Below are 16536 nucleotides of genomic sequence, written 5' to 3'. Positions count from 1 at the left end.
GTGCCTCCATTCCATTTGCAAATGGAATGGAGGCACATCAAATGTTAAAGACACGGAACACATTAACGACTCTGTGATGTCATGATGCTCAGTCTATAAACAGGTGCATTCTGTTTGCTCAGTGTGCTTCAGAACTGTGAACCTACAAAAGGAGGAACACACAACGAGCCGGCTGTCAAAGCAAACGCAAGAGACACGCAGAAAATGCAAGAAAGCACCAACTCCACCATGCAAAGAAGGAACCTTTCTCCAGAAGAAATCATGTCAATGGACATCGGCAGACCCATGACAAGAAGCATGTTCAAGAAACTTCAGAATGCCAACTCAAACCCTGGAGAAAGGAACCCTGGACCAGGTGTAGGGACTCCATCGGGCGCTGTTGGACACAACGCAAGAAATGCACAGCGGAACCCAAACCCCAGACAGAAAAACCCTGGACCCAGCAAAGGCACTTGGCATTATCAGGCCAATGCCAACTTCAGAACCAATGATGGCAGACCTCCCTGTAATGACAAAGAGGAGATCGCTAGCCTGAAAGCCCAACTGCAGCAGTCTCTGCTCATGCAGCAAACTAGTCACCACAAAATGGTAGCTGCAAACCACAAAGCTGCAAATTACAAGGCCCAGTTGGACTGGGTTAAGCTGCAGTTGAAATGCTGCAGAGAAAATGCTGAGAACACAATTCAAGTTCTCCAAGCACAGCTGGAAGAGGCTCGCAGGAACAGACCCGAGTCTTACACGGAGGAGAACTTCAGAGCTCAGCTGAGTGAAGCTCCTGCTGAAGGCCCTGGTAAGACTCCCATAACTGGTGCACCAGATGAGACCTGTGATGCACTAGAGGAATTGAGCAGCCACCATGCTGCAGAGCTGTGTGTGGAGGCTTCACCACAAACAATGGAGGCCCCACAAACAGACTCTGTAGAGCTCAAAGCAGCCAGAGCAGCTGCCTTAGAGTCCCTGTGCAAGAGACAGCAGGAGCAAATCAATCAGCTCCAGGAGCAGCTCCTCAAGGCTCAGAGGCAGCATGAAGAGGAGGCTCCAAAACATAAAGAGGAAGAAGAACGAGCTCGCTGTGAGGCCGTTCTTGAAGAAAATAATCAAAACCAAGAAGAGAAAGAGCCCGATGTTACCATCCTAGATGGTCCAGAGACCCAAAGTAAGACACTGCGGGACACTCTGGAAAGCCATCAAGAGAAAGAGGCCGGTGTTAAACTACAGGGTCCAGAGGAAATACCCAAAAAGAAAAAGAAGAAGCGTGGCTGGCTGCGTAGACTATTCACTTGTGTCAGTGCAGCATCCTCATAATCTCCTACAAAAACCTCATTAATATACAACTCAATATCAAGAGCAAATAACTATTCACTTTGCTCCCCCCAACTGGTCTTCTTTAAAATGGCTCAGTGACACTTAGAGGGGAACAATTTCCATTATCTGTGTCGGTGCTCATTTTATTGTCTTAGCTAACTCATATCTTAATGTTAACTTTGACAGCTGTTCCCTGGTAAAAGATGAAGGCAAAAACATGATTCACACCATTGTTCTTGGTTAATTATTAAGTAATCAGATAAACTGTCCTCAAGAACCTTAGCAAGCAGAGCCACATGCCACTATGAGTGATTTCAAATGCACCCTGACAGAGTTTGTGGAGTTTTGTCATTATGCAGCAGCACCATGTTTATATCTTTTGATGTTATTATTAGCCAGGTGTTTACAGGAGTTACATCAGTAGGTTTGACATTGAAAACTTGCCCAGGTCCTTTCTAAAGGATATTGTCCCAGAAGGTTTGTGGTTTGTTCACATGCAACTTTGCAAACGTAAGCTGTGCAGCCATGTTCTTTGCAGAAGATAGAAGAAGAAGCTTTCTCCTGGTAATTCTCCTGAACAAGCCATACTTGCTCTGTCTTATTCTAATTGTACTGTCATGAACTTTAGCATTGAACATGCCTATTGAAGATAAATTAATCAAGTGCATTTGATGAGCAGCACTTGGCTGTTACTTACCCTCTTAATTCCTATGAAAGTAGTAAGGATGTACTTAGTTTTCACAGCTTTGCTTAGAGCCCTTCTTCTTCCTCTTCCTCTTCTTCACATGACTGTAAATAATTTATAAGTCACCGTCTGTTGATAAAATCTCTTCCACAACTGATGAAGCTTACGCATGACTGCTCTTATCTTATATTAAAAGATAAAGTGAGAAAGAATTGAGCAGACTAGTTTACAGTCTTTGGTTGTATTGGTTTAAAGATTAATTAGAAATGAGATATAGTAATGCTGCTTAGAGCTGGGCACACATCACTTTGATTAGGAAGCTCTATAGGCTGGGTCAGCAGTCAATATAAAAACATTTGGACAAATCCTGAAACCAAAGGAGAGGTGAAAGTGTGGTTTTAATTGGTTTATTTCTGCTGTTTGTATGCTCATATTATATATATATATATATATATATATATATATATATATATATATATATATATATATATATATATATATATATATATATATATAATACAACATTAATCTTTTATCGTGAACTTTGCAGTTTTGTCAGATCCACAATACTAAACACAAAATCAACAAGTACAACAAACAGCATCATTATGGGACATTTTAAAGTAAATTCATGTACAGCAGATAGGAAAGACATTGTTATACAAGTGGGTCCACAATTTGTTGGACAAAGATGCACGTTTTGTAGTTTTGCCTCTGTATACCTCTACAGTGGATTTTAAATCAAACAATCAATATGCAACTGAAGTGCAGAATTTCAGCTCTAGTTCTTTATTTCAGCTGCACAGAGACCTGAACGTATCACTGGGATTAATTGAGTTTCACAAAGCTGGTTTAAGTCATATTTATCCAATAGATTTGTCAGTGCAAACAAGGAGTCATCAGCATATCAACATGCACAAAAGTTCAAAAATACAAAAATTCCACAGTGTTCTCTGCTAAAACTGATACTTTTCATCTCATTCATCTTTTTCTTAGGCAACATTGTTCGGAAACACTGGCTAAAATTCAGTTTCTATGCAGATGACATCCAGCTATATTTTCTATTATACCAGAAGAAACAATTCACTTTTTCAAACTGCACTGACACTAAATGACTTTGCTTTGGCCTTGAGTAATATTGTGAGTAGAAGTCAGTGTCATTTTTGTCCAGGATATGATCTGTTTATTACTGTTATTGCAGATTCTTATCATCATGATATACTGAACGGCCTCCAGCAGATTCCCTCCAGACAGTCTTCAATATTAGCTTCTCTTCATTAGTTCCTTGTAAAATCCCCATGCAAGCTAACATTCTTCTACTCATACGCAAAACCCATATTGGCCACCATATCTTGGAGATCTCATAAGAACTTTGGACTGTGGGAGGAGGCTGGAGTATCTGGGTATGAGTGGTTCAAATATCTAAACTCCACACAGAAAAGCCCCAGGCAGAATCTGAACTGAGAACCTTCTTGTCTGTGTCAATGCACCCTCTGACCTCTGTTCCTTATGTGCACCATATGTGATTGCTCCTATGCTGTGTTACTGTTTCACTGTTTGGAGATTCCCCCAAATCCTCAAAGCCCAGCAGGTGCCTGTGTCTGTGGTCAAATGTGGTGGGAACACAGATGGTTTCTCATGACTGTGTCAAGGTCTCTCTTGAACTCTGTCGACACTGCCTCATACAGAATAACACATGACTATTATCATTATGAGTGATTTCAGATGGGTCCTGACAGAGATTGGGGAGTCTGGATTGTTTCAAAAATGCTTACTTTTGTCATTATGCATCACCAGCAGTTTGTAGCTTTTGATGTTAATGGCCAGGTGTTTACAGGCTTGAGCTTCCTTCATCTCTGTCAGGTTGGGCGCATGCTCCAGATAACATAAAGTAATCAGTAAAATGTAAAGCACCGCAAAAAATCAGTTCAGTCTGTGTGTTCATGCAGGCAGAATAATGTAGGTCTGAACTCCACGTGTGCTCATGTGACATGTATACTCACGCCTCTGGTCAGGCTCCTTGAAGTCTACCATCACATCATCCCGATGCTAGTATACGCTATTGTGCCTTTTGCTGCTGGATGTTTCTTTTTGCTACTGCCTGAAATGTTGAATTTCAGGGTAACAATCTCTAAAGGTTTGTTCTTAGTACATCTTACAACTGTAAATTTACAAGAAATTGATATATGCACATATTTAGTTGTGTTTATGAAGTCAAATATTTTCTAAGAAGTCCTACAACACACATGCTGAGATGCGCATACACGATTTACAGACACAGGAGTTGGAGTAAAAGTTGACCAGGTTTTCCAAAGATAGTATGACTTCACGTTTGTTGCATGTACAGAAGTTTTTCCATGTTTTTGTCTCTTGCATTCAAATGAAACCCTTTGTATGCAAAGTGTTGTATTAAATGTATTACATGAATAAATTATAACAAGTTACTGTCTGTTGATTTGCTAAATGTCCTACAATTATTAGATTATGACTGATATTGTTACCCACCAAGATAAAGTGTTCATGAAGTGAGAGGAGTGTTTTTAGTATTTGGTTGTACTGGTTTAAAGATGAATTATAAATAAGATATATTTTTGGCATTTAGAGCTGAGCGTACAGCACTTTGATGAGGAGGCTCTGCAACCAGTCAGTACGAGAAAGTTTAGACAAACCCCAAAGCCAAAAAAATTTGCAAATTTTATTTGTTTTTTTTTCTTTTGCTCTTTCTACATTCATTTATATTACACTGTTATTCTTATTCAAATGTACTGTTATGTCACATCCACAGAACTGATCAAAAATGGCATATTTTAATGTAATTTTATGAGCACTCAGAAAGGTGAGACACTATTAGAGTTGCAGAGCATCTGCAATGTGAGCAAACAAGCAATAAAGGAAAGTGGAGGAAAGTGGCCTATTTATTATGATCTGTATGGAAATAATAATCCTAATGCCTTTGCCTTTACATTTGATTGTTAATGCTATTGGTAAAAAAAAACAACAAAAACAAAACAACAACAAATATCAGAGGTGTTATTGCGTTTATGCAGGCTAATTTCTGATCATTTTGTTTTATCCCAGCTGAAACACAACCTCCTAATTCAATTTCAGTCTGTGTCCCTCAGTGCATTGCACAAAAGTATTTACAATAATTCATTTTAAAAACTGTAAATAAAAGAAAGTGAACTGTATTTTCTAAAAGAAAATAGCTCAGTGTCAAGGAGATGATTATGATGTGTCATTATCAACATACACTGCCCAGTTTTTAAAATTAGTTGCCTATTGTTGCGATTAAGTTGTAAGTTATGTGTCAGCAGACTATTATTCATTAACAAGAAGCACATGAGCACACTGCAAAGCTTGGACAGGGTGGGCCATTGCATGGTGCCTCAAACACAGATTCAAGAGGATTTTCTGTGCCGTCACTGCCACCATGTCATCAGCTGAGGATAGAAAGAGAACCCAATTTTACAGCAATCAATGAATGTATCCAAACATTCATAAATGAAATGCATTTTTTACATGTCTGTTGACACTTACATTTCTAAGTACCGACAGACATGACTTACTGACTCATACTGACTATTTATGCCTCAGATTCATCATGCACCAGATCAGCTGTATTCTTCAGAAGCCATCGGTCCTTGTGTTGGGCATGTCCGAATCCCTCGTCGTAGTTCCCCTTTCGTCTGAACAGTTGCTGGTAGTGAAATATGCAGTAGAACTCACCATTCAAAGGTGCGTAACTGTGCATGCTACAAATAAACACAAGGTTTGTCAGTCAGTTCAAATGAAAGATTGTTTTTGTAGTTTGGATATTTTTGAATTAACAGTAGTCATATAAATGATTTAGATCTTTTATGAAAGTTTGACCTTATTTGACCTTGAAGAAGAGGTCAGAGGTCTAAAGTAATGTGATATTTAGAATCCCCATATATCATTCCCTATATGCCCATATGTTGTCAACACAAACACAGTTTTAAATAGCTCTACATAGCATTATTATCACTTTGACCTTCAGATCAGTCTATTGACCTTGAAGGAGAGGTCAGAGGTCAAATGTGACATTTTAAATCTTTATATGGTACATGTTGATAATACAAACCACACTTGTAAGAATCATAGTTTGTAAGTTTTGAGGCTTTTTTGTCAGTTTTTGACCAAGAAATCATTAAGTTGACCATGAAGATCTTGGTGGATCTATGCCAAATTTTTTTAATGGATTGTAGGAGGTAATTATTAGTGGTTTATTAATGGTGCAAATAGACAAACAGTCACTTGTAGCATGTTAAACTTCTCATAAAAACTCCACTAGGCTTACAAGAAACTGTCGCTTGATTACAGTCCATACAGTGTTATCAGCACAGACTAAAGGCAGAAAAGTTGCTAAGGACACAAATTTGTCTTCTGACTGTCCAGGTCATACCTGTGGCCTGTGTGGGTTTTTCCCTTCATACCCAAGAGCTTTGTTGGATGAGGATTTGGGGAAAATAGTGTGTTGTTTATTTGCAGTTCATGCATCAGAAGGTGTTTAATAAACTATATTTTCCAGACATAGTTTTGAGAGATTTTTGCAGACAGTGAAGATAAGACAAGAAACACTGGAAATGTTGGGAAGTCTGTGTGTTTTCTTGCTTGCATCATTGTTTGGCTGGTTTTATGTGCAGCTGCAATTCTCAGCCTGAATCTTTGGCCAACTTTTTACATGCTGCCTGCGTCACATATTTGTGGATCACAAAATAGCTGAATAGCTTCTTTTTAATTTTTTTTTCTTTTAGTAAATACTGGGGTTTTTTTTTAAATATAACTTTAGGAATATGTTAGATAAATATCTAACATGTTATGTGCTGAAAGTAATTTTTTTCTACAACTGCCTTAGTGAAGGTCTTACAGTTTGTGGCATTTTATATTTATTCCAATACAAAGTAAGAAACAAAAGAAAGACAAAGACAGTAATCAATCAGAAATTAGGAATCACTGATTTATGCACTGATTTTTCCGTAAAAGTCTAACTTCCCACCTCAATTTTTTCTTGCAATGTTTGCAGCAGAAGCAAGTTTTGTGAAAAACATATTTGTCTGCAGTTATTTTTTCCATCTGATAGACAGGCTTCAGACATGCTGAGCACATCTCTCGACAAGCTGGTTGAAACTGAAGAAAAAAACAAGACTGAACTTAGTTGATTCTTTTTTTTTTTTTTTTACAAAAAGCATTCATAATGAACCATAGTGAATTAAATGAAAATCAAACATATATACTTACTATGAAATGCAAATTTAACAGTTTTTAAGCTCAAAATAGATACCAAAATATAAAGAAGGAAATCTGAAACAAAGGATCTCATGAAAACCCATGTAATTAATCTCTTTTCATACACAGTCATGTACATGGCAGCTTTTGCATGAAGAACAGGAAAAACACCTGCACCTACTTGGGCACTAAATTATCAGTCTGATTGATTGGCAGCTTAACATCTGGGTTTGTGGTGACCTGATGTGTAGCTGGGCTGATTACCACAGGCCTTGCAGATGATGTCATGGTATCTGGCTGAGTATTGACCACAGTGGAGGTCTCGGAAGAATACAACTTCTTTCCAGAGTTATCAATCTTCTCATGATTGTTTTTTCCTGTAACACTGTTCTCTTCACAGCCAGTCTGCACCTCGAGCACGCTGACCTGCCGAGTACTGAGTGGGCTGGAGGTGGATTCTTTCTGACCTCCTTTTCTCGGGTCCCTTCTGTTTTGAGCAGGGCTGTTGCATATCAGAGTCTTTGTTGTCCGAAATGTCTCCTCCAGCTTTTGGCACTGCTGGCACGTTGGACAGATCAAGATTTCTGTTGGTGCCAGGTCGGTTTTATCTGTCTTTCTGGCTAGTGATTGGATAGAGATAAATGCAGGTGAAGATGGAGGGCTAGATTGAGGTTTTGCAGTGGCTCCATCAATGCTTGCATCTTGCCCAGCTGAAATAGCTGTGTTTCCCTGTATGGTAGCACTTTTCTGTACCTGCTGTGATTTTGATCTGCTAATTTTATTAATGCTGCTGGAGGATGGTGATCCTTGCACAGCCCCTATGGACTCTTTGAACAGACATGATAAGCCAGCAATATCAGAGTCAGATTTCAGTGCAGAGACAGAAAAAAGTGCCTTCTTTATGGCTTCCTCAACATCGAGAAGTCTGGCTAAAGTCTGCTCTTTCAGATTCATGATTTCCACACTAGCTCGCTCAAGATCTCCAAAAACATGTGCCACCGATGACTTGCTTTCAGTGCTTTCTCTTGATACAGACAACCTTTCATCTCTGTTGTCAGCTCTGACCTTGTTTTGTTTCTTTTTGTCGGAGCTGACAATCCAGTCGGGGACGTTCTCAAATACTCTCCTCAGAGACCTTACATCAACCTCACTTGTGTCTTTTTCAATTTCTTCGACTCGACTCAGAATGCTCTGCAGTTCCTGCTGTTTTCTCAAATTGTCAAATATTTCCATTGCTGCTGTTAAGTTCCCTCTCATGATCTCATCCATGTGAACTGACAGTCGCTGTCGGCGTTCGTCCTCAGTCTCCGTTCGCCCTTTCTTTTCCCTCATCTCGACTTTGCTTTCTTGCTTCTTGATTTCTTTCTCATGCTTGTCTTTGCTGTCAGCGGTTTCTCCACAGGTGCCACATGATTGATTGCTTGTAATTTGTAGCAGATCTGGATCCACACGTGCAAAATCAGGCATGACTTTATCTCCAGCCATGGGTTTAAGGTTTTTGATGTCTAGCTGGGCAATCTTTACTCTTTTGGGCTTTACAGGGGCAGTCTTTTTACCTCCAAATTTCTCAAATGCGTCATGAAAATCTACGTGACTTTCATCTGTTTCACTGCTTTTGACTGTTGAATCCTGGGTGCTTTTCTCCTCTGCCTTGGCATTCATCTCTTGTTGTACAATCATTATATTCTTATCTATGTTATCGCTTTCTTTCTTATCACCTTGGATTTGATGTCTGACTGTAGTTTCTTGAGACATCCATACAGCCTCACCCAAAGGCTGATTTCTTTGATGACCTTGAACTGAATCAGATCTTACGCATGTGCCACTTTTAGATTTAGACAGGTCTTGCTCAATCAATGTTTTTGGTTGTGCAACTGGAGGAACCATTTCTTTAGGTTGCCCAGTATTATTTTGGGTTCCCTCCAGATTCTTTGTGCTGTTTGATTGATTATCACTTCGTTTCACCTTCAAACGTTCCGGTTTGGGTGGGATGGCTGGTTTTGGACCACTAGGCCTTTTGCTTTTCTCTGAAACAAAACTTGTTGCTGGATTACTTGGGGTTTCATTTTGGTGGGGAGACTCTGCATTTGCTCCAATCACCTCTTGGTTCAGTGGTACTTGAGTTGCTTCAGTTTCATTCACAGTGCAAAGCTCCTGAATAATACTGGGTGTTTGAATAGACTCCACGTCCACATGTGACTTTTCTTGTTGAGGTTTAGAAGAGTTTCTGTATATCATAGCTGCTCTAAAACCTCCCCTTGTGATATTAATGTTAGCTCTTTCCAAGGATTCCAAAGACGCTTTAATTTTACCGTGAAAAACAACTTCCTCATCCTCTTGTTGTGTTGGTGTTGTTTCCAAACTTTGTGTAGCTACCATAGCAGTTTCAGTGGGTTGTTTCAGCACCACCTCTGTACCTTCCTGACCTTTTTTGCTGCATGTTTCAGTAGTTTGTGTTTCGCCAGAAGTAGCGTCTTCTGTGTTTTTGTGCTGGCAGCCTGTTTTATGTCCTGAGGTTAAGTTTTCTTGAGATATTTCTGCTTCTTCTCTTGAGTGTTTCACAGTATCTGCTATAACTGAGGCAATGGCTTCCTCAGTTGTGGCCTGTTGCAGACTATGGTTTGCAGTTTGGAGGTTAGAAATCTGTTCATTGTCATCTACCACCTGGACTAATTGAGCTTGGTGGACACCAAGCTCATCATCTTGTATCTCAAAATGTCGATCAGACTCCTGGGGCACGACTTTGGAATAACATATCTGCTCTTGTGCTTGATCAGTGTATTCATTATTTGTATCCTTTACTTGCACATGAGATAATACCCCAGAGTTATGTTCTGCAGACAGATTTTGACTTGTAGATACATTTTCATGGATCTTTTTCTTTGGTTGAAGTTGACTTGGGTATCCAGAGAACATGCTTTTAAGTCTTTTTACATCAACAGGTACCCACTCACAAGTAGTTTCATTTTGCTGCAGTTGCTCTCCTCCCTTTTCATGAAGACGTTCAGTGTCCTGCCCAGCCATCGTTTGGTTTTCAGAGAGTTCTTGAACCGCTTCATCAGCTTGAAGGCTTTTTAAATACTCAAAATCTCCCTTTTCGATGCAGCTTTTGAATAGTTTTACGCTCCCCTTTACTTTCCCTTCAGGCATTATTGATCCTGGGCAAGTTTCCTCTTGAGAAAGTTCAAGTAGACCACCTTTGATTGACTTAGTCGCAACTGTTATTTCTTTATTGCCGGTTTTACTCATGTGACCCCTTTCCACCTCTGACTGATCATATTCAGCACCATTCGGAGAGATGAAGCTCTTTACATCTTTCTCATTATGGTATTTGTAGAGGGAGTAAACAATGACTTTAGCGCAGTTGTTGTCATCTTCTTGAATGACCACTCCTTTTCTCAGAGAATTATCTTGATTGAGAATATCCTCAACAAGCTGAACCACACTGGCAGTTTTGAACTCCTTGTCCTTGTTTGTATCGAACTGATGTTGTTGAACAGGCGCAGTCACCAGCGTGGTCTCGATAGCCCCTTTACTGTTCTCCTTTAGGTAAGTGACCTGAGGCTTTAGGTTTACCCGTGGTAGCAGCTGGAGTATGAAGTTTTGCGCACCCCCTTCAGCCACCTCATTGTGTTTTATCTCAGGCCCACTTTTTGATAGTGTAAAACTAGCTTTTTTAGCAATCATCGTCTCATTCACCTCAATGATTGAGCCAGTTGATTGTATGGCTTTAACCTGGTATAGGAAATTCAAAGTTTCCTTGATGTTCTCCACCATTGTCTCAATTTCATCCTCGTTCTGACGTCTGATTTTGTCAAATGGCATTGATTCAAAAAGATGGGTTCTGTTCTTTACATTGGTGGTCATGTTTTCTTCACCAGCCCCACACTCTCTTGCTGTAATTTGACTTTTTGGTATATGCACAAAGGAGTGCTCTCTCTCCATGTTTGTTGCGATAAAGGGGTTGTTTTGGAAGAGAGCTGCCCTCGTTTTAATGACGTCATCGTTTTTTTCTGAATCGGGTAAGCTTGTAGACTTCTTCTCAAAGAGTGCTTCCTCGGTGGAAACCTCATCGCTACATGAGAAGTCAGTTCTTTGATCGACACAGGTACATAATACTTGTTCATGGGGCTCTGTTTCCAAATCAGTGCTTTTGTTTTTGCTTTGTAGATTCTCACTGCAACCCATTTCAAATTGCTTTTTTTGTTTTTGGGCTTCCTTTGTCTCACCCCTATAAATAGAAACTTTCCCCTGGAACTTATCATCCAGATTTGGCCTAGATGTGTTCACAGACTGACTCTCAAATATCCTTCTGGTAGCCTGAACATCTATTTTCGCCATCTGTTCCTCACACTCTCTATCAGAATCTGGACTAAAACTAAGAGATTTTTCAACTTCTAAAACCTCTTTAACACTTTCTGCATGAGGCTTTTCCTTTTTTCCCTCCAAAACAGACAGTGTTTTGCTAAAATCACATTGTTTGTCACTTCTCTCTGCCGTGTGCATCTTGGGACTGTAGTGAGATACTTTGCTACTCAAGCCACAGTTCTCAAATATCAAGCGTTTTGAAAGGACCTCTCCCTCGTATCCAGTTTCATCAGCTGTCATTGCCTCTGAGCTCAAAACTTCCGCAAGCTCCTCATCCACAGCATCATCCAGCATCTTCAGCTCTGGGCGGGTGTGCTTCAGGAGACGTCTCAGTTCACATTTCTGCCGCTGCTGGTATAACATTTCTTTGGAACGTTGGGTGGGGATCAGTTGGAGAGAATGTGTCCTACAGCTCTCTTCTAGTTCTGGTTGATGTCTTGGAGAAGGAGTTGGAGGTCGGTCATCTTTCCTTTGTTTGACAGTTGAGTCTTCTGCCATCTTAGAAGAGCAAAGGAATGTTCTTACTATTTCATCCATTCAGCGAAGTTCATGCTCCAGAGCAGTCAAACGTACTCACAGGAATGAGAGCCACATATTACCATCCAAGTCATGCCAGGTGAATTGTTTTCCACATGCCAGGTGTTAGCTGGTTAGCTGAACTCCAAAGCAGCCAGCAATTGCAACCACAAAAGCAACCACAAAATTAATAAAATAAAACTTTGAGGAAGGGAATCTCACAGATCTCAGGAAAAGCAATATGTTTTGGGTTTTTGAGCCAGGGGGAACATGATAATGTGCACAATACAAAACAGAGCAAGCTGCACCAACAACAACACCATGCAAAATATCTGGTGACACTGCACTTTACCTTGGTTAGGTTCACTCTTTTCCCAGATTCATGCGACTGATCTTGTTCCTGCAAAGAAATATAAAAAAAAACAAGTGATTTCAAGTTGGAAAGTATCACATCAACATTGTTGTCTGGCTGCCAGAAATTTCCTTTTCAATAATGAATTTATGATATCCTTATAATGACATATGCTGTATGTTAATCGTAGATAATTAAACTAAAGTATGTAGCTGCAAATCTACACTATAAAGGCTGGTGGAATTAACTCTTAACTCTTCACTTTCATTGCCAAGCATCATTGATTGATTGTATAACATTTCTGAGATAATGCTTCGAGAATACTGGAAACGAGTTTAATTAACCATAGTTAACGCTGAACTAAAAAGAAGAGAACATTTAACAAGTAAGCCGACATTTACCAGTTTTAAAAGACTGCTTGCTGATTCCTCAGGTGCCACTTTGGACAGATAGAGAGCTGAAATTGCTTTGACCGAGACAGACAGTTTCTCCTTGGTTTGGATGAAAGACCTATCTCTGAAGTCTGCAGCTGACCTCCTCTTTTCATCTGCAGAGACATCAGACACGGGGGCTTTAATGCTGAATTTTGTTATGGCTCTGATCGCACAGCTTAGAAGTCAAACGGGCCTGATCAGGACCGTCTCGTGACATTTTCAAAATGAAGACTGTCGTCAACATCACTGAGATGCGGACAGTTTGGAAATAATTCACGGCTCATTTAACAACATACAGCTCACGCTGTTTGCTAATAACACTGGTCCAAATTTGGGGTCACCAGTAAAGCACTTTCTGAGCTTATATTTAACAGCTGTCACATGGCTGAGTTATAAATGTACCACTTGTTGTGGAGCAGGAGAGAGACCCGACTCCACTCGCACACATGTTAAAACAGGCAAGTCACTGCAACTACGGTTGACTAAGCATAGAAGTGCAGAGGTAAACAGATGTGTCTCAAAGCTGTTTATAAAATTACAGATACTTTAGCACACCATGCATACACAAACAGGAAAACACGGCAGAACAGGCTCTGTCACCAAAGAAGAAAAGACATGAAGCTTGTTGCAGCATTTCAGTAAACAGGCACTATTTCAAAAGTATTTCACAAACTAATATTTCATAACTCATACAACTATGAAAACTGTGAATCGTAGCCATCATTAGTTTTCACTGTATACCATACATACTGTATTAAGTTTCATAGGTTTAAAAGAGGAGGCTTCTCTAATACCATGTGCCACCCCTTTCACTGAAAATACAAATCTCTACTCACAGAAGATGAAATATTCCCAGTTCCTTCCTCCCTGTCTTCTTCTTTCTCCCTGTCTTTCTTCAAAACTTTAGCTCTCTGTCGGATTGTGTCCTGTCATGGAGCCTTTGCCACTCGCTCTTTCTCCCTGTTCAGGAAACAGCTGACCCTTTCACCCTCCTGGACTTATTCTGGTCTTGTAGCACACCAGCTATTTCTGTCCTGTTCTGGAGTGGCCTACTAATACTACGCCAAGTTGAGTCATCCAAAGCTCTTTGGTCCAAGTCACTGAAGACCTCTATCCAGGGAAGGTCTAACATCTTTTTTTAGTTGGATGAAGATTTAGACATAAAAAAAAAAGGACTAAATGCTTTTTACAGCCAAATTATGGCCATTATGATTCACAGTTTGCTCATTACCATAATCAGGCCTCTGCACTATGGTGCAGTATTTCTTGATCTTATCAGCTGGTCTTTAACCTGGAAGTTTATACTTTAAAGTTCTCTGCAGATGTTTTCATTATTACAATTTATAACTAGGATTTGCATTACTTGTTTATGTTGCCATTATGTTGCCAATCAGCTATTCCTAATGTAAAAAGTTTAAATCTAAGTTCTGTTGATAACTACTCAATAAAGAGATTCTCCTTCAACCTTAGAAAAGTGCATCTATTATTAGGAATGACTTTTTAAAAAACACTCAGTTTATGCATTTCTGGGCTTTACTTGGTAGTAGGCAGAGAAATATGGTATTCAGTCTGGCACAGAGGAAGCTTTGAAAGCTTTGTTGAGCTTGAAAGAAGATACTCACCAGCTTGAGATGCTGCAATTTTTTCAAAATCAATACCCCCTACTGTTCTTCTCTTCTCTGTCTGGGTCTGAACTATTTCCTATAGAGATAAACAATAAAACATCACTGCCACTAAGTAAACTTATTGTGTATAATGCTTTTATGTATCAGTGCAGTTGTATGCAAATATTAAGCACCCCTGATGTTTGCTTATATCAGTAAATATGTTTTATGTGACTATTGGTGATTTTTAAAGTAATAATGTAGTTGTTTTTACCTTTCGAGTCAAATGACCATCTTTCACACCAGCTTTTGCTGCATTGTCAGCGCGCGTTTCAGTTGCACTTTTTACATCCTCAACCTCTCCGTTCATCTTTGACACGTCTGCCATGTAATCTGATGTGAAGTCTGCAGCGCTGAGGCTGCTCCTTCCCTTGTTTTGAGCAGAAGCTGTTGACTCAAACAGAAGTCTCAAGGCCTCTATGGACCCCGTGCTGCTTTTAAGGCTACCCATTGATGTGCTGCGGGTCAAATTGCTTTTGGCTCGAGACCGTTCCCGCTCAGCATTTCTCTTCATCAGAGACTCCAGGTGAGTCTCTTTACTTCCTGTTCGGGATGGTGTTATCTGAAAATGATGAACACGAGAGCCAAATGTGTGTAAATGCAGCTACAGTGATTTTTTTTTTTTTCCAGTACTGAAGATGCTTTTTATGATTTGAAAAAACAGCTCAAAAATCAGAAGTTACCTCCTTTAGCACGTGGTTTGGCTTTCCTTCATCATGATCTACTGAGGATCCTTGAATGGATTTGTTCACTTTTACTGTAGTTTGATATCTGTTACACACACAAACACCATATTCATGATTTGATGTCACATGTAGATTAGAGGGGGGTGGACTTTTGTTGGCAAAGATACAGTGAGAGTGATGATGTTTTCTTTTTACCTGGCCACTAACTGGGACACTGACGTCGTCTTGTCCCGCAGCCCCACATCAGTCCAGATTGGCTTGTCACATGATGAGTGGAAGCTCCTCAGTGATTGGGTGCGCCTAATATTGCTCTTCCACTCCATGATCATGTCACAGCTGCACACAGTTTGGATATATCACCTAGAATACATGATATGTAATCGATAACATTTGATCAACAGGCTTCTGTTTACATTTCAAGTCCCATAATGAGCATTTATCTTCATTTCCCTGCTGACTCACAGATATGAAATGTCTTAATATCAATAATGCATAGCTCTCAGGGAATGAGAGAGAATGATTGGAGGGTGCCTTGCAATTGAACAACAATGCAGCAGCCGCTCGATGTAAAGACAGGAACTTGAGTTTGATGAAAACGAGATGATGGCATAAGTAAAGTACATTTTGAGTAGAATAGTTACCTTACAGATGTTGGTCAGTGTCTCCTCTCTCGGACAATCAGAAGCACTTCCGCAGCATCACAAGACCTGCACACGATATAAAGACTCTGCGAGCAAAGTCCTTTTTCTTCCTCATTACCTCTGGCTGTGTAAAAAAGTTTGATGAGTAGCAAACAGGATATACTGTAAATCCCCTTGTGTTGTAAATTAGGAAGACATTTATCCCACAACCTTCATTTTGCTCTACTATATATAAAACAGCTGTTGGATTGTGTTCTGATTCCTGCGCTTCATGTCTAAGTTCAGATTGCTTGATCTTTGATCAGTACACTCGGTTACATTAAAATTTGATGTATTTTATTGATCCTAAAGGCACCTGAGCCATTACAGAGGCAGTGTGGGCAAAAGAAAAACATGCAGAAGATAATATTAAATCAAAGGAATTCTGATTATATGCCTCTCAGTTGTTTTGGGAGCATTTTTGTCTTAAGTTTTAACAACCAGAGCTGCATGAGCTGACAGAGCGACCTGGTTACAGATTTACACATTTACAACGCTATATAAAAATACTGCGACTGTCCAAAGTTTGCACTGTTGTAGTTTAGTTTAGTTTCTGAATGAAGGAAAATAAGTGAGATATAACTGGATTAATACTAAAA

General features: G+C 39.7%; 1 protein-coding gene across 3 annotated transcripts; it reads right to left on the bottom strand.

The window, feature by feature from the left end:
• Positions 1-5040: 5040 nt before the first annotated feature.
• Positions 5041-15580, bottom strand: LOC115799699 (xin actin-binding repeat-containing protein 1). 3 transcript variants are annotated; one of them, XM_030756970.1, is made up of 7 exons: positions 15453-15580; positions 15255-15342; positions 14786-15133; positions 14530-14608; positions 12875-13020; positions 12474-12521; positions 7372-12103 (listed from the first exon to the last, which is right to left on the bottom strand). In XM_030756970.1, the coding sequence occupies exons 1-7, from the start codon at positions 15578-15580 to the stop codon at positions 7415-7417; spliced, it is 5526 nt and encodes a 1841-aa protein (XP_030612830.1). In that variant the 3' UTR covers positions 7372-7414. The 3 variants fall into 3 exon arrangements, 1 of the variants encoding a protein (XP_030612830.1); XR_004021616.1 differs by lacking the exons at positions 7372-12103; positions 14530-14608; positions 14786-15133; positions 15255-15342; positions 15453-15580 and adding exons at positions 5041-5430; positions 5571-5742; positions 7008-7138; positions 13744-13864; XR_004021615.1 differs by lacking the exons at positions 7372-12103; positions 14530-14608; positions 14786-15133; positions 15255-15342; positions 15453-15580 and adding exons at positions 5041-5430; positions 5571-5742; positions 13744-13864.
• Between the last annotated feature and the right edge of the window lie 956 nt (positions 15581-16536).

The sequence above is a fragment of the Archocentrus centrarchus genome, chromosome 20 (assembly GCF_007364275.1).
Source record: "Archocentrus centrarchus isolate MPI-CPG fArcCen1 chromosome 20, fArcCen1, whole genome shotgun sequence".
Lineage (NCBI taxonomy): Eukaryota > Metazoa > Chordata > Actinopteri > Cichliformes > Cichlidae > Archocentrus > Archocentrus centrarchus.
Note: the sequence above shows the minus strand (reverse complement) of the source record. Positions and strands in the feature narration are given on the sequence as shown.